General features: G+C 32.9%; 1 protein-coding gene across 8 annotated transcripts in view; it reads left to right on the top strand.

Moving 5' to 3' along the window:
- The window catches only part of LOC141453690 (uncharacterized), a 493,018-nt gene that overhangs the window by 312,005 nt on the left and 161,712 nt on the right, over nucleotides 1-19,301 (top strand). For all 8 annotated transcript variants that reach the window (XM_074127187.1, XM_074127182.1, XM_074127180.1 and 5 more), the window contains one exon: nucleotides 6,625-6,729. In XM_074127187.1, the coding sequence (XP_073983288.1) occupies nucleotides 6,625-6,729 (105 nt within the window). The remainder of the gene's footprint in view (nucleotides 1-6,624; nucleotides 6,730-19,301) is intronic.

The raw sequence follows: 19,301 nt of genomic DNA, 5'->3' as shown, positions 1-19,301 counted from the left end.
TCGAAATAGACTGTTTTTATATTATATACTTTATTTTAAAGCTTTGAACATTGTTAAAAGTATACTTATTATTTTTAGTTAAAAGATTAAAACTAAAGAAAGGCGTTACTCTCTGGAAGGAGGAAAAATATTCCTTAATATTTAAAAATATTAAAGGGTTGAAATCGTATCGGAAGCTTGATAACATGTAAAATTATTTCTTCATATAAAACTGTGCCTCCGTCGTTGAATGTTTTTTACTTAAGATTCACTAAAGAAAATTTCAAAAGAAAACAGAAATCGAGTATCATAAAAAAGAACAGACGAGAACTGTAAGACAGCTGCTGACCTACTTTATATAAGCAGAGTATGTGGCTTAACACTAGATAGAGCAGGATAAGCAGCGCTGTATCTATCAAACCAAAAGAAAATGATTGATTTATAATTTAACTTTTGTTCAGTTGATAAGAATTTAATGTGAAAGAAAAACTAGAATAAACAACAAAAACTAGTGCATAGACAACACAAAAAGAAGAATGATGACCAATAAAGAATGTCAGAATGTGGATCTATGCTAACTTAGACACAAATCAGTGTTTTCCTGTGACCGCCAAAAGCAAAAGAAATTGAGTAACCCATTCTGTGCGCTGTTATGCTTGAAGTTACGAGTAGTGATTAAGAGGCTTTATGTCAGCATTCCATCATTGTGTTCGCTTATGCGGAAATTTTGACGATATTTCATTTAGTTTTTGAGAGTTTAAAAAATAAAATTGACTTTTTTTCTTACCAAAATTCTTTTTATTTATTCGTTTTTGATAAATCTTTGACCCACATACTTTGCTCGGTGATGTTCGCATCTACATTTTGGTTACTTTCTGTTGACAGTTTTGGCTCCTGTAGAAGTATTACGACTTAAACTATTTGTCAGAGAGTTTGCTTATTGGCCATTCCTATACATACGTATTGGTGTGTGAATATACATATATTTTTTTGCAGTACAATTGTGGAGGGAATTGAGTGGTAAAACTGTTCCACTTACTGGATGGCTATCACAGTGGTGCGAATACTGTTATGACCTGCTATAAAAGCCAGTTATTGCCTTTATAAACTCGTGAGTTACTTGCACTTAACTAATACATATGACTGTTTATTTCTACGTCGGTCGGTCTGTCTGCAGATATAGGACTGTCTCTGTCCATCCTATCTCGTTCTGAATACCCAGAATGTTCCAAAAACTCCCCCTGCTACGCCATATATCTCTGTTAACACCATTTCTGTACAAAATAAATCCCTACTGTTTTAGCCCTATCGTTTTATGGGCGGACTAGCTATCGTTACTTCATATGTTACTTTATTTAATGATTTAATCATAAACTCTCATCACGAGTTTGATTTTTCTCTTTGAGGTACCATTAATTTCACATTTTGCTCTCCAAACGCATTTTTAAATGGTACATGTAGATACATTTATTTTGAGATAGTTACTTTTATTGATTTCAAGAAGCAATTAATTAAGAAGACCAACGGTCTGTATGTTGAAAATTCATTGATAATAATATTATTCTCTACGAGAATGTATCCTTTGTTATCCGGAGCTCCAAGCAACCAAAAGGTGACTATTTATGTGAGCAGTACTGGTGAGCTAGAATTTCCCTTTGGGTGTACTGAAACATATTAGACCAAATAGTTATGCAGACCAAGTGTGAAATCTACAAATGGCTATGTTGAAAATGCTGTTTGTGTTTGCAGGATGGATATTTGTAGGGCTTCAATATCCCTTAAAAAGGCTCCATTGTAAGATGAGAGATCCTAGGTTCGCTACCGCTACGAAAAACAATAGCATTACTAGCTAAGTATATCCTGCACCTAATCTTCTTACACTTCAAACAGATCAGTCGAGATTAATGGATGTTATCTCTCCTAGTTCACGCACGCTCTTCACAAACGGTCTGGTACCTCTTTTGTGTGGAAATATTGTACTACACAGCGTGGAAGGATTTAACCAAAAGTCGGAGAGATTTCAGGGTTATTGGTATTGCTTCTTGAGAAAAGATCCACATAGACTGGGACTAGCTGCAAAACCACCGAGTAGTGGAGACGAAACTACGTTCCAAGTTAAGTCAAAGACCTAGTGAGTTACTTGCACTTAACTAATAATACATATGACTGTTTGTCCGTGCTTCGGACGGTCAGTCTGCGGATATGGGACTGTATCTGCATCTCCTCTTTCGTTCTGAATACCAGGAATGTCCCAAAACTCGCATCTGCTCTGGTGTTCTTGAATAACACTAGGCTGATGTATTCTATGTAAACCAAAATGTAAGATTGTTGCATTTTTGTTTTTTTATCCAAGTGCATATTTTACTTCTTTAGTTATAATTTTCTATTTTGACACTTTCTGTAATGTCGTAAAAAATAGAAATCTATGTAGAACCTTCAAACTTAATCTTCGGAGACGCTGCAGTATTGTAATATTATGTAAGAGTGAATGTATGAGGTGTAAGAGGTGAACACATTTCTTACATTATTCTATTTGTGGTGTGTGCTTGGAGTATAGTATAGCATGGAAGACCCTAGAGTACGGTACGGAGAAGAAGAGTCCCGTGAGGCTTACAGAATGGTGTGGTTGGCACATAATCTGTATGGGTCAGGTAATGGTGCAGAGTAGATCCTGCAACCTTCTCAGACCAGAGCATAGACTGAGATTAGTGTTAGACACCTTACCCGCTGCTCCACTCAGTTCACTTTCCTCCATCCTCTGTCCGGTGGATATGCCAAAGAAGAGAGAGTAAAAAAATCTCTCTCACTCTGTGTGTACTTTACATTTAAAGAAATTTCCCGTCTTTCTCACAGCTACCTCTGTAATGTTATACCCACTAATAAAGAAAATCAGATAGAAAACCCTCTTGTATCCTTTAACTGGATTTCCAGGATCTCACAAGTAAGGTTACTTGTTGAGTGGACGAGTAGACAGACAGAAAGTACCTTTCTAGAAAAAACAACCGGTTGGCTTTTCTTTCCAAATCAGAAAATCTTAACCACTACAATGAATTTATTTTGGTTGTAAGTTATTAGCACATGGCCAATCATGATTGTGCTGGTGGAAAAACCACGCAGTTGTATTTTTGTCCAATCACTTACTGGGAAATCGATAATTCAAACTGGCTAGAATTTCTTATAGCAACTTATTGTGAATTCACTTCCAGAGTGACTAGTTATTTCGTATTCTCTAAACACTGAATTATCGCGTTACTTCGGCTAAATGAAAGAGCTGAGCTGTTCTCATTAAAAAAACGTTATTAAATCTAAACAAACAAAATTTAACAAAATGTATGAAACTTACTTCTTTATTAACGTGCCTAAAAGATAATAACCGTAATTGAAGCGAGTTCACATTGTTTTTTATACATTTAATCTGTATTTCTTTATAATTAATAATTTATAATTGTATAATTTGTAACATCAAATATGCTTTTTATCTGTATTTTAATAAAGTCAGGAATTTCTGAAGTTTGGGACAAAATAATCGAATATTAAGGCAATTGTTAGAATTCCACGAACTTTTGTTCTATCTGTTCAATAAGATCAAAATTAGTTATTGTAGCAGAAGCTACGTTTCCCTAATTGAGATCAAAATGTGGTTTTGAAAAGCCAATAATGCTATCCGGGTGTTCATCCAATAAGTTGTAAATCCCAGAAAGTGAATGACTCTAGTGCTATTCTGCAAAATGATTCCAAATCCAATCTTCAACTACGGAATTATACAAATATTATTATTATAACGGAGATAAAACAAAAACAAAAAAATATATAATTCAAATATGAATTTATTATATAATAAAATTCAAATTATAATAATTGTTGCCATTCAATAAATTAACCACAAAACAGAGGACTTACTAAATTTGAAGAAACAATATATATGTTATATATATCAATATATATACTCGTTAATCCAATCTAGAGTACAGTCTCCAGATTGGTCCACCTCTTACAACTAGCCATTTCATTTATTATTAATTGTGTGTGGAAAACGCTCTGTCACTTGTTGAATATAATTTATGAATATTTTCATTGAATTTATAATTATTTAATTTTTTAAATATAAAAAAAAACCACTAGCTGTTCTGTATGTATAATTAAGGGCATATTAATACAAAAAATTATGTTTCATGTTTATATTTTTAAACAATTTGAATATTATATAAATCTCGTAGGGATACCTGTTTTTATAATGGTATGAATATTAAAGCACGTATAAACTGTATCTGCATTAGCGCCCATGGTAAAAGCGCAGAATAGCCACTCAAATATTTACATAGGCTGAATCCAATCTGGAGAATGGACTGACTGTACGGCCCATCTATTATTAATTGTGTATATATATTGGAAAGCGCTCGCTCTATCTCCACTAATTGTGGAAATGTTTTCATAAAGTCTATGTATTTAATTTAATTAGAAACTTAAATTATTATTCTAATATTCTAGCGATACATCTAGAAATAATAAATTATTTTACAGTGATGGTTTGATAGATAACAGTATTATTACTATTATTTTAAAAAGTGGTTTGATCCGTCGAATCAGGCTTCTTTGTTGTATCCATGAACGGTTCCAGACTTTTATCTAATGTCTTGAGGTAGATTAATCACCATGAGGAAGAGATTTTCTCTTCAGCTAAGTTTCCCTCTCACACAACACCACTCCGATGTACACTTTCATTTTTCGGTTTAATAAAGTTACAAGAGTTTGAAGTTACAATTTTTGGTAATTTTTAGTTTTCTTTACGTTAGTAAACTTTTCTTGTTGCAACATTCTGAATCAAATCTTGGTTTACTATGTCGACGCTCAATTATTACTTTTAATTATTGTAGTTATTGATGGCAGCATATCAATTTTTATAACCTTTATTAATATTTTTCTTATTTTTTGATCTGAAGGAGTAACATCATCTAATACCTTGTAATTTTTTAATTGAAGATTGAGTTAGTTTGTTAATAAATTAGTCCAATAGTAAGAGAGATTGCTCATCCATACATGTTATCATTATGGATTTATTAATTATGAACTTGATCGAGACCAGATCTACATTTGAACCATGGGGAATATTCTATAAACTTGTTCATGAATTGTTTTAAAGTGCTTAGTCCACAATTAAAAACTTCTCCAATAAAAAAACAAACGATTTAAAAAAATTAAGCTTACAATCTTCTATGGTGAGAACTAATTTTTGCCAAAATGTTTTCTTTATAACCAGCTGGTTTGAATTATACAAATCCAATAATCAAAGGGGAGACACTTCAACAGATATATAAGTCCAAAAGTTAGACATACATAAATCAGAGACAATCGCTTTCTTACATATTGATGATAAGCCCCAACCAGGCCGTCAGTTATTTTTTATTGCGATTCAAAAATAACATTCATAATAATTATCAAAAATTAAAAAATAAATAAATAATAGGTTGTTAAATGAAGAAACTAACTAGCCAGGTCACCATCTTAAAGCCCAAAAATCAAAATTAACAAAATTATTTTATTTAATAAGGAAATTATTAATTCCATGTACATTCCAAAGTTATATATTAAACCCTGAGGCTGTTATTTACAAACCTAGAATCAGTATTCATAGACAAACATGGATCAGCTGCCGTTGAGTGGCATCGATCGTTGCTATTCCGGGCTTAAATAGGTCTGCTTCCTTTTAGCATTTTGTTAGCCAGAATCGTTATAATTAAATATAGGGGATTTGCAGATTTCACCTTAGACGATTTGTTCGCATCTTGGATCCTCTTCTTTGAATTTTTCTTTTTCTTGTCTGTCTTAAGTCACTTGTAGATCATTAAAGAAAGTCTAGTGAAGTGTATAAACAACATTTAAAACGAGTATACATTTTAAGGAGTTTTATAAAATATATGTGACAAACAAGTCTGTTTAGAAGAATTGATAGGACAAAGGATTACATATCAAGCATTCACATTGGATGAAGGTTGATAAAATGGCCAAATGACAAGGGGATTTATACTGTTTATTTAATTTAGGGTTGTACGGCCTTTGAAATTGGTTCTATTCGATACAAGAATACTTCTATTCTTCTTTCTTTGATTTTCCCTACATGGAATGCATACCAAAGATACATCATGATGATATGTAGATCAATAACTGCGGCGATAACCGACTCAACTACAGTGAAAAAAATCACCCTCAAAAAATTGTAGAATGTTTACTAAGAAAATAGTTTAAAAATGGTTATTGGGGAAAACGTTAAATTATTTTATGTTACTACAACGAACACTTACAATAACTTTTTCTGTACTTGTGTAGACAGCTAGTGGCATGGTCTTTTTTTACACAAGTAAGCTAAGGCGTCTTAAGAAGTCAACCATCCAGCTTGAATAGAAAAGAAATAAATGATTATTTGCCCTTAGAAGTTATTAAATCCAGCATAACGATACACAAGAAAACCTTAATTGGATATATAAATCTAATTCGACAATGAGGAGTTACGAAATTGCAGTATCTTCACAAATCTTAAGTTGATTGTCATATTATATAATGACGCTCCTTATAATTTCCTTAATTACAAATTCTTTGTAATAAGCAAGAAATCAAGAATAATGTATTGATTTTATATTTATTTTACAGGAAATTCTGGTGCGACTGCTTTCCTGGTTTTTCTGGTGAAAACTGTATGCAAGGACCACTTTGCCAAGATGATACAAATGTTTGTCGCAACGGTGCAACCTGCAGGTGAACAATTTTATGCATGCATTTAAATTTATTAATTTGTATAAAATGTGCACTCCAGTAAACAAAATAATTTTTAAATGTCTTATTAAGTTCTCCGAAGGAAGGATTATTTTCTGTGGCCTTTTTAAACAGAAATAAAATAGTTTATAAATTATTTTGAACCAGAGTTTGTAGTGGACGTAACATTTGTGATCTTTGGGGAAATCCTATTATTGTCCTTTCAGTTGCATTAGATTGGCAATATAGGGAGAGGTTTCTAGAAAATTGAATGCCAATCCTGCGTCTAGCTGGAGGCCCAGTCATCCGGGTGACTGTACCTCTTTTTTAGTCGTTCTGAATAAGCTTTGGCGATGGATACTTTACTGTTGGTTGTATGTCTTAGACCGGTGGTTTTGATAATACTTACTGTGCCCCAATACTTTATTAGCTTATTGTGAAACATCATGCTGACCTGAAAAAAGAGTTTCATTTCCTTTGAGTGACTCATAGAGATTCCAGCTAAATCCTTTCATACTACGCTACCATTCATTTCTTTGATTTTATGCCCACGACGTCTGGGTTTGCAAATGAGAAAAATAATTTTATTCGTTTACCAATTCATCATAAGGTCTAAGTACTAAGCACTTACTTGAATGGAAATGGCCTGTAGAGAACTAGTATTACTGGTTTACAGATTTAATACTTATCTATTAGACACCTATCGCAATTCAAGTCAATTATAATTATCATTATCATTATTAATACTATTCAATTTGCATCTGAGTCATCGACGCTGGCAACCTTTTTTTGGGTACAATTCCGATCTCCAGATACTGCACACATCATTTTTAATCTTAGTAAAGCAAGCTATAAGAGTCTTGTACGATGGAAATAAATCTAAGGGTAGGTGACTGGATCGAACCCAAGATCACCGCGAGATGGCCCAGTGCAATAACTACTGAGCTAGACACTTTCCTCATTATTAATTAATAATTTTATTAGGAAAAAAACAAAAAAAAACTATGATTCTGAAATTATATCACAATGGGGAAAGGTGATATTTGAATAGGTACAGTTAGTTTTAGCAAAGGTAAAATGTGTAGCATGAATGGTGGAGTTTAATTAAAGTAACCAAGATACATCCTGGATGTAAAAATGGGCACTACAGAGACCGTCGGGAGACTACTGTTCTTTGGTGACTCGATGGTGTTCCTAACGACACGAAAGCATTTTGTGTTGTGAAACGACAGCTGCAACTAACACAGACAGCTGAATTCGGGCTGGCAAAAGTGGGTTGGATCTAGTCAAAGGTTGTAATACCGTGAGGGTGGCTAATAGTTAGGAGATGAAGGTTTACCAGGAAGGATATCAGTAGATGTAGAATAGAGATGTAACCAACCTGCCCAGCTTCATATTGGACAAAGAGAAAAGTCCGTACATGTTTTCAAATATTTATTTTGGCTAATAGACCTCATTCCAAATCTGTTTTGAATTCTTAGCTTCCAGCTGAATTACTAATTGTGATTTATTCACTGGTTATTTATTTTATTTTCTTTTTGTTATGAATAGGCTTTTTTTACAAAATAAAAATAAAAATTTTAAATAAGTGTAAAAAGTAAATCTAATGAAAGAAAAATTGATTGATAATGCTCTCTCATAAATTATTTATTCCAATATAGTAAGTGGGTTGAAACGCCCCTCCTCTTCGTTCTATTTTCACTGCAATAATGTCCGTGGCTGTGTGGAAAATTGAAAGCTGTGGAAAATGGCGGCTGGGCCGAATGGAGAGATGATTTGGTCAATATTGGAATCTATTTGAATTATCTGATTGTGAATTCCAAGAGTGAGAAATTGTACAAGCGACCAATCAGAAGTTCTGAGGGAGGATATTCTGGGAATTTTTCCATTTTTGCATGTTTAAGTCATTCCCATTTCATATAAATCAATTTATACTTTCAATACATACTGTAAACAGGGACTGTAACTTCAGCCAGTAAGAGAAAAGCAATATTGGGGAATGGCAGGGGTTTCAAACTATTTTCACAAACGCATTTATTTCTTAGATTTGCGTTTATTTTGTTTTACTTTTTATGATCTATTTTTAAAACTATCAGTTTTTATGTTTGAATTCATTTTTATTTAACCCATTTTTTCCCAGTGTTCCATTTTTGGAACGTGAATTTTTTCTGTAAAACTAGCAGGTCTGAGCATGCTCTGAGCGTGCGATCATGTTCTGGTTTGTTTTTGGAAACCTTTAGGATTGGGGACAGTGTAGTGTGCAGAAGAGATCATTGTACTTTTGCTTTTTAGCGAGATAAGTGCGGATTATTAAACCTCATTTTTGTTGCCCGTTATGTCTGAAAGAAGGTAAGACAATTTAACTATTTAACATTTTATTTCTTTTATTATTTTATTTCTTTTTATTCAATTATAGTTTAATAATTTGAATAGAAAGTGTTTGAATCAATTTAAACTTATTTTCAATTTTTTATGGCTACATAAATACAAATGTTCCAATTCTGGAACACTAGGCTCTAATGTCACTTTTGTTTCTGTCAATTTAATTTTCATTCTAAGGTTGATTTTTCCATTTTTTATTTATTATAGGTTTGGAACCGCGGAGAAATTAATTTCTCTTCTTGAAGAAGACAAAAATTTCGCTTCAGCAGAAATTTATTTACTGCCACCTGACGATGGAATGGAAAGTGATAAGGATAGTGAGGATGAAGATGTTGGAGGAACAATAAACAATTTGTCTGGCCGACAACTTAGAAGTGAAGCTGAAGTTGAAATTGTTCGTATTGAAGAAAGCCTACCTGAGAAGGAAAATGAAGAAGAATTTACTTCCAAAAAGAAAACCGAAGTCAGGAATTGGGTGAAGTCTGATATAATGGCAGCTAAAATCCCTTCAAAGAGATTAACTCAGCCATACAGTTTCATTTCTGAAGCAAACTGGGGGGCCGAATATCTATTCGTTCAAAGAAATGGTGGTGGCCATTGTTTATTTTCTTCATTGATGCATCCACTCAAAATGCTTGGCAATACCATAGAAGAAATAATCCAAATTCACTTGATTATTTACATTTCAAAAGAAAAATAATTCAAACTTATCTAAGGAAATATGCTAATTTACCGGCTGGTGGCGTAAGCCCAAAATACAAAAGAGATATTAAGCCGTACACCTGAAGGAGTGAGATTTGATGAAAAAGATCATTGGTTGACTGCAGCAGCAAACCAAGGCAGATGTGCTATTTGTAAGAAAAATACCACTAAATTATGTGAGAAATGTAAGGTTAGATTGCATTTAAATTGTTTTAAAAGTTATCACACCACTCTTTGTAAATAATATTATTTCAAATACAATTAATTGTTGTAAATTTGCGTTTTCATAAAAAAATACTTTTTCTACTATTGAAAGTTTAGTAACATAACCAAACCCCTTTATATGCCTGGAGTTCCAAAAAAGGATCACCTGTTTTTTCGATAACTATGGACAATTTTTAATTAAAAAAAGTATAGAACACTTATTTTGGGTCAATAAAACAACAGAAACATGAAATTTAAAAAATTATTTGAAAAAAAATAATTCGGGCAAAAATGGGTTAAATTACAATTTCTTACTTATGATGGGTTACTGTAATTGTGACCCATTAATTAAGTATTGTAAAATATGTGTATTATCACATTTAATTATTCTTGAATCAAAATAAACATGTAAGAAATCATTCAAACCAAACATTCAGTTTCTGATGAAATTATCTTAAATGAATTGAAATTAGTACTCATAATTGGACATTTATTGAAAACTGAAGTGTCCTCTTTTATCCAGCAATTTGGAAGAACAAATTTCTGTATTATTAATCCATTCATCATTTCTCTCTGTCACTCTCGCACACACGTTATTTCTTTCTCTCAACTTTTTATTGTAAATGGGCTATTATTGAATGAAAAATAAATTCTTCCGATTTGCTGGACAAAAGAGGACGGCACTTCCGTGTTCTAGAATGGCCGAAATTCTAATTTAAGTTCGTTTACGGTACTTTTAATGGGCTGATAAAGTATGAATCCTAGCTGATCTTTTTATCAGACCATATCCATGACTTTGTCATGCAGTTCTCTAAAGGAACCGACCACTACAAGTTTATTGTTACGTAAGTACATGTTATTAAATAGACACTTTTTAGTGTGCTTTGTTAAACTTGGCAATAAAATTTTTTTAGCAAGCAGTTAATCTCTTTTGCACAATATTTCTAATTTAAACGTTGTATAAAAGGTTTGTGATTGTGTGGTAAGGGAGTTCGGGAGGTCTTTGATGGCAGAATTCTATCTGATCAGACACAACGGGAATGGATAGCTCATCATGTGGGGGTTTTAATGGGGACATAATATGGAGAATTGGATGAATTTTCGAAGGATTTTGGATTGTAATGTTCCGTAGATTCATGTCGGTCGCTGCAAAGTTGATAATGTGCTATAAGATCGTCCTTTAGCCTGTATTCTTTTCAGTCTGTTTTGAGGGTTCCAAATTCGATTGTTTGTCCGTATGTAAATCAAGGTTGCGAATTCCGTCTGTTGTAGAAAGCAACGTATTATTGAATTTAACACCAAGACCAAGTTGAATGACGGAGTTTAAAAGTGGTTAATCAATTCAAAGATTAAATAGGTTAATAGATTAATGGAGTAAAATTGGTATTGTTCATTCAACAACAGTCATTGAGCATAACAGATCATCAGCAAAGGTCAAAGATGCAAAGGAAAGGAAATGCTGAAAGTTCAAATGATGATAGATGATGGAAAAGTTATGGGTAAAATAGATCATCTGGAAGTGCCGAAACTATTCTTCAGTTTTACAATTTACAGCAAAATGGATTCAATGATTTTAGCTTCAACTAAGCACACATTTTACCCATCTATTATTATTGCCTATTATTTTTTGTTTATTGATTTTATGAGAGTTTCGGAGGAAATGCCACGTCCAGCTCTCCTCTGAAGTGTTCCTGCTTTGACAGTTTGCCCCCTAAAAACACAAAGTTTCAATCAGGCGGAAATAATGGTCATAAAAATGATACCACAACCAAATATTGATGTTATGTTTGATTATTAATTCTTAAATTTGTTTTTTAAGTGCACCCTACAAACATTACCATCAACAGACGGTTATAGGAATAGTAGTAATAAAAAGAATTAATAAAAGATATATCTGTCATAAAAAAAAAAGAAAAAGGAAAGCAGTTTGCCAGTTGAAAAATAATATCTTTGTCTGTGAACCGAGGTAGATATTTTATGGTCTTGAGATGGCTTAAGGAGACTAAAGGGTGGGGGTGTTCACAGCTCTCCGAGCTCATATGACATTATCTGGAAAATTCTTCTCTCGGCCAGTAGTTCTCTTCAGTGGAACTTTAGTATTATTGTTGTTGTTGTGTAGAGTTTCCGGTTCCAGGCGATAAACATTATTTCTCACAGTTAATCGTTAACAGTTCAATTCGGGACATCATATTGTTCAATGGTGGGTTACACTTCTTTATAGAATATTTCAACATTCTTTGTTTTAAATTGTTGTTTCTATTGTTTAGATTTGCAAAAAAAAATTGCTAGCAATTTGCTTTTATTTATTTTAAATAAACTTTTTCCAAACCATTTGCGTGGCTAACCAAACGAATGGTTTGAAAGAAATTACAATAATTAACAAATAAAAATTTTGCACAGAAATATAATGTCATTACTTACATTTACATATATTATATCCGTTTTATATAAAATAAAATTCATTTCGAATAATAGTCAGTAACGATTGAGAAATTTGTTATTTAATAAATAATTCTACCAAATATTTGTGTTTTTTGTTTAATGTTATAAATTCATTGACATCCAAATCTGCAATTGTAATTTGCAAGCTAAATTGTTTAACTAACTTTCTGACGGGTTACTTCGCCGTTCTCTAAACGTTTAAGATGACTCTCCCCAGGACCACCCGACGAGTTCTGTTGCATACCCAGCTCCGTCTTATATGATCAAGAAGAAGCAGAGAAGAATCAAGTCAATGTGAGAGCGTTGGGCTTAGCAGAGTGACAAAATGTGACACCGAGTTTCGACTTTGGTTCGCCGCACTCAATCGCAGATACGCACAGCCTAAGAAATATATCTAGCAATGTTGATTCAGTCGAGGAATCAGTTTATAAGATATGAGGAAGCTGAAATTTAATCACCTATAGTTCGACATATTCTCGTACATGCGAATAACTAACGCAGAACATTGAGTCTGTTAGCTGATAGTCAAATTGGTTAGCACTGATGGAAATAATTCTTATACTGGACACTAACTGGCTTTCCTCTTCTCCTTGACTTTTTTGAGAGTTCGATCCAAGACTTGTTGCGCTTTTGCAGTAAATTCCTGTGTTATTTATACCACTCGTATTCCACTCCTGAACTTGAACAATCTCTCAGAGCCAGCTTGGATTAGGTGTCCACTATCCAGGTAAATTTTATGGCTTCTTCCTTGGTTGTGAACGAGTAAAATTATATCTAAGTACCTGGTTGTAAAACTGCTTTCATATTGCTTCAGCTGCATATTAACAATTATTCTTGCTGCTACAACAGTTCCACTAGATTCATCAATGCTCTTTAATCCGTAAATAATCGGCAATTAATTAAATTGTATAAATGACAGAATAAAACATGCATCAAAACTTGAAACTCTCATGCATGTTTTGAATTGACGGATAATGAATAGGCATGTATCATGGATGTGTAAAGGAATTACGAATTAAAGGAATTATCATATGGAATAGAGCAGTTTTAGCAAGCAGTTAAAGAAGTTTGCATGGATTGGAAAATGCAACATGCACATATTTTACATCAGATCGAAAAAAGGTTTTATATAACATTCATTGGAAGGACCTTTATTGTAAAACAAAGCGTTAACCTTCCATAAAGTAAAACAATGAAATGAAACACATTATACGGCATACTATCTATGTTACAATATTCCATTTATGTTATTAAAGTGAGATTTCAAAGTATTATCTCATGATTTTTATAAATATACTTGGGAATTTTAAAAATATTTAACAGATATTAATCAATTGAATATCTGAGGTACCCGAGGGCATACCATTGAAAAATTAAGGAAACAACACATTTTAAGTAAGGCTTTATTTTTACATATATTTATTTGATTTAAAATGAATTCATTCAACTATAATTGTGTACCCAATAATTTAGAGATGAAACTACAGAAGCAAACTGCAACTAAACTAGGAGAATTAGTCTTTAGACAGTTTTAGAAATTCTTCGCCTTTCTTTTATAGTAATCAAGAGTTGCAGATTTTTGTTTTGAATGTGATCAGAACGCTTGTAGAAGTATATCAATTCAGTGGGCCTGACGATATATTTCACTGAAAAGGGGACACCAAGGAAAAGAGACTAAAGAAGAGGATATGTGGTATATACAGTCAAGATCTAGGCAGGCTAGAGTTATTCGACGTTTCAGATCATCGACTGAAGCCACGGGATTAAGGTTACCTTACACTTTATTTTTTAGATATCCCCACAAAAAGTAGTCCGAAAATGAAGTCTGTTGAGAGTCTCTCAAACCTTTTGCTGGAGGATGATAGCAGATTTGGAGGAATTAATAGAAAGAGAATTGTTCAAACAAGGAAAGTCTCTATCTCTTTTGGAATCGCCATGGAGAATTAGATAAGGATGTTCCTAGCTCCGTCGAATGTATACTCACGACAAGAACAGAGAACCTGGGCAATAACTTGTTGAACCCCTTATCGGATTAATCTCTGGAGTTAGTTAGCTCCTTAAAAGTTATAGCTCTTTGGTGGACTGAGAGAATGAAAAAGAGTTGAGGCTTCAGCTACTACAAAGAATGTACTAAATTTATTGTGTTGAAACGGTACAAGTAAGAAGATGTGTCGTGATAGCATGTAATGGTGGTAGTTCGTGGCTGGAAGGCTGGAGTAATTAAAATTATTTGGAATACCAGCTGGAAAGCTGGAGGTAGCCCCAAAAGAGGAATAGAACAAAATTTATTTTTTGATTCATTAATGTATCTTTTGTAAAAAGCCTTAGATAATCGAACTGACAAGATAACAGCTTTCTGCACTTAAAGTATTGAAGATTCATAAGATGGAAGATATTCAAGTTTAAAAAAAATGGAGCAACATTTACTAAATATAACCTAACTTTATTCTTTATAACTTATTAAGTAACATCTTTAATGTTATAAACTGCTTAAACTCATGTAAAAGTTTACTAAACTTTGCTTTTTCTCTTTTTATTTATTTTAAGCAGCTCGCGTCATTGTATTTTAATAAAGGATACAATATTACAAAACTTTTAAAACTACACAATAAATACATGCGGAAACTGATAATATATGCAGATTTTATGTGAGCTTTCACAGTTTACGTAGAGCCCATCTTTTCAAAAAAAGGAGTTGTTAAAATCACAACATTGTCACTCAGCGTTCTGACACTGGAACCGATCGAAATTTAGCTATAAGATTCGCTGTAGAAGTCGTACCCACATTAAGGAATAGTTACATCTCTGTATTCCCTCTTTATCTTTGCTAACAACCTGTTAAATATGAGGACTGGTCTTTGTTTTAGCTTATTTACCTATTTTTACTCTGAATTTGTCCAGTAGATAGATTTGAAATGCATCAAATACTCTACTCAAGTCCAAAAAAAATTCTTGTTTTGTGCACAAGTTCCAACTTAAAAGCATGCACTCTAATGAGGACCACATTCCCAAATTTACCTTTTATCGTATAATTCACATCTTTATTGTTGCAGTCTTCCATCTATTATTGTTCACAAACAAACAAACAAATTATTGTTAAAAAAACAACTTCCTAAACTGTTTTTTGTATTCTTATTGGTGCAAACGACATGATCACTCAAGTGCGTTATTCTGCTTTGCGAATTACTTAGCATTTCCAAAATATCTATTTCATAATTTAGAAGCTCGCTTTTAATTTATGGCTCATGCCAGACGTATAAACAAACTTCGCATTCCAGGTACAAATTGTCTATAATCCATAACGAAATCGTCGATTACCATTTATTTCCAGCAGTTTAGTTTATAGATTTTGACGACTTTTTCGTAGTCAGAGGTGTTGATTTTGGAGTTACCTTGTTCTAGGTGATAATGAGGAAGGCTGTTCTTATTAATTTACTTTGCATTTCTTCCTCTCCCTCCGGATATATTGAGGAACCTGTCTTATACTCGGGGTAGAAAATGCCCCTCCTAGACATAATAAAATATTTATGTCTTCTTTTATTATTTGGAAATATCACAATTTAAAATACTTCAGAAATTTCATTTAAAAGTAGTATTATTTGCAAAAACATTCTTAAAAAGAAAATATGGCTATAAATTCTACAAGATCTGAATTAAACAAACAACTTTGTTTTACAAAGTAAAATCACTACTCGGCTGATATATGCTGTATGTAAAGCTATATTAATACAAAACACATAGAATAGGTTGAACATAAAAGGATATAAATAAATGTGAAGTAAGTATGCATACACAAGTATTATAGAAGTAAGTGATATTATAAATCAGGGAGATTGGTTTAGAAATTTGCCAACCGCAGTGTCAGCCATGTTGGTAATACAACACCAACTACAACCCTCTAGCTGTATTTCTCGCACAAATTGTGGCACAGTAACAGATGTATATAACGGTCTTATCGGCTTGCACGACTACACTCTTATAAATGACATATTCTTCATGAAAATACTCATTTAGAAAAATAAATGATTATATTTATTTAATTATTATTTTATAAATGAACAATTATTACGCCCAGCTTTACTAGACAAGGTGCTCCCTCTCCCAAAATGTGGATTTCTCTGCCCAAAGTAATCCTAAAAAAATGTTGAATCACACCCTCACATAGTTCCCACAAAGCCCAACAAACCCTTTCTGTCTCTGTAGATATATTTACGTATTATTTTTATTTCTCCCAATTCCTTTCTAAAATGAAGTTTAAGTGAGCTGTACTTAAGGTTTCAACTCCCAGCGCATCCATTCATTACACGACAAATTCTTAATCCTGTTTTATGTATCTAACCTTAACAGCCATAATGACCTAAAATAACTTCCATAAAAGGATTCGTTTTCTCAAATTAGATTTTTCTACAACTGCTCATCCGAATCAAACAATTATCTTCTTCTGTTTTTCTAGGTAATCCTCTGAGGAGATTGCCTCGTGCTCTACTTTTATCGTGAGAGCAATATAAATAAATGTTCATGATTATGGAGTAACACCACTAGGTGCCTTCTCCGCACAAATAATCCTAATATTGTGTAATTATGTACCACTTTAACTTGTTGCAACCATTGTACTCGTAAATTTCAATAAAAGATTTTTAAAAACTTTTGCCACTAAAAATACTCTTACATTTAAAACAATGAACCCAAGACCTCTAAAGAAATGATAACAGACATATTACTTACCATTTCTTTGAAGAATTTTCGTAAAGAAATGATTTTAAATATGCAAATACTCTCCGAAAAGAATTTGTAGAACTTCTAGCAGATAAAAGGGATGAAGAACGGCTTTTTTTCTTTTTCTTTTTTAAGTAAGACGACCTTTTAGGGGTGTCCCAGGATGTGAGAGTTTCAAATAAGAATGAATAATACAAGTTTTTAAAGGCTACACGTTGTAATGGCGGCTGAGTTTTTAGTGGACTTAACTGAGTAGAAGCGGGCCAAATGAGTCAGTGAGTATGCTTATGTTTTGCTCGTGCGTATGAGCAAAAGGCAAAGTTTTATCTTAATGTTAAACTTTTAGTTTTAGTTGCATCCACCATGCTACACCCTTCACCTGCGCTTCTTGATAATACTTTCATAAGTGGTCATAAATTTCTGGTTTAGTAACCGCATGTTACTCTTCTCGCCTACGTTCCTGCTCTTCTTAGAAGGGTCGCCCTGGATGGGAAGTTTAACCAGGAGAGTGGCAGCAGGCAAGTGTGTTCTCTTCTGCCACCTACAATATAAATATACTCAGGCAAAGGAAGCACATGTTGGTTCTTCAAGGTTTATTCTCCGATACCCGTAGATGCGAAGATTCTTAGGCCGGATAGCTGTAAATCTACTATGGTGCGGTTAATAACTACTTTCTCTGCATGTAATTTCTTCTTCTTCCGGATAGAGGAGAGGCTCGTCTAGGACCTAAAACTTGGGTGAAAAGTTTTAAGCGGATATTGTAGAGGCGGGAAATAGATGGCGGGGAGAGACTAGGTTTTTTTGCGGCTGAAGGCATCACGAAACATTATTATCCTCTCTTAGATTGTACGCTTGTTTATGTCTAAAACAAGTTTAGTGGTAAATTAGTTTCCATACCCGTGTGTGTATCATTTATCAAACGAACGCGCTTTTGAAGCCTGATAGCCAAATTAATATCGGCCATAATCCAAATACCACGCAGGCAAAATATTTTTATTTCAGAATAGAATAGAATGAATAGAATAATTTTATTTGTTTTAAGGGTTCTACCCTATACAAATGGAGTTTGGTTAAATACAACAAAATAAAACCTTATAAAACATATATAAAAACTTGAATTGATAACTAAAAATATACATTCCAATCGAATGAAAATAAAAAGAACCAAAATTTAAAAACATAAAAAATTATAAACAAAACAAAATTATAAAAGTATTTTTATAAACTTAAAACGAAATTCCTCATTTTGAAGGCACTTGTTATAAAATAAAATAAATCATTTAATTTGTTAATATCGGCTACATCTAATAGAGCTTGAACTTGAACATCTACATCTGAAATACTAGAGATGTATTTATTCAAGTATTTATCTCTATAAGATTGCAGCCTTAAACATTTTAATAAAAAGTGCTGTAAATCTTCTCTTTCGGGAATACTGCATATAGGGCAATTGGAGGTATCTGTTTGAAAACTGTTTCTGAATCCAGAGGAAGTAATTTGAAATGAACGAGGCTGACATAACCTCATTTGACTAATTAATTTATGCTTTATAATTGGCACCCTAAGAGACAAATATTGCTCACCCAGCGTTAGACTACTTATCTTTCTGAAGTCTGGATTGTAGTTTGAATGCAGAACAGCGTTAATGTCTAAAGAAAATTTATTATTCTGAAATTTCAGAATGCTACTGCTGAGTTCATCCTTAAATTGTGACATTTCGCTAGTATTTAGCAAGCTAACTGCATCAATAGAATCCAATTTTCCTTTTAACTGAGTATACCAATTAAATTTAACCATAGATATTCTGTCAATACTGAGGGATTTTAAAATATTCAAACATATCTTTGGGAGGCGGTTACCATCCATTAGTTGAACTTTATGCCACCATCTAACCATCTTTTTTAGAACCTCAGTTTCAATAGACTCTAACCCAACTTCTATACGTACATAATGATTAGGCACATTTCGTGGCCAATGGAAGATGGATTTAAAATATCTGGTCTGAACACATTCTAACTTACTGCAATATAATGGAGCCCAAATTTCTGCGCTGTATAATAAAACGGAATTAATCATAGATTCTAATAATTTTTTTCTTGTCACTAGCGAATCCGATTTTGACTTTATTA

This window comes from Rhodnius prolixus, unplaced genomic scaffold, assembly GCF_049639745.1.
Source record: "Rhodnius prolixus isolate KJV_2025 unplaced genomic scaffold, Rpr scaffold_3, whole genome shotgun sequence".
In the NCBI taxonomy this organism is placed as follows: Eukaryota; Metazoa; Arthropoda; class Insecta; order Hemiptera; family Reduviidae; genus Rhodnius; species Rhodnius prolixus.
This window is presented reverse-complemented; position numbering and strand designations above follow the sequence as displayed.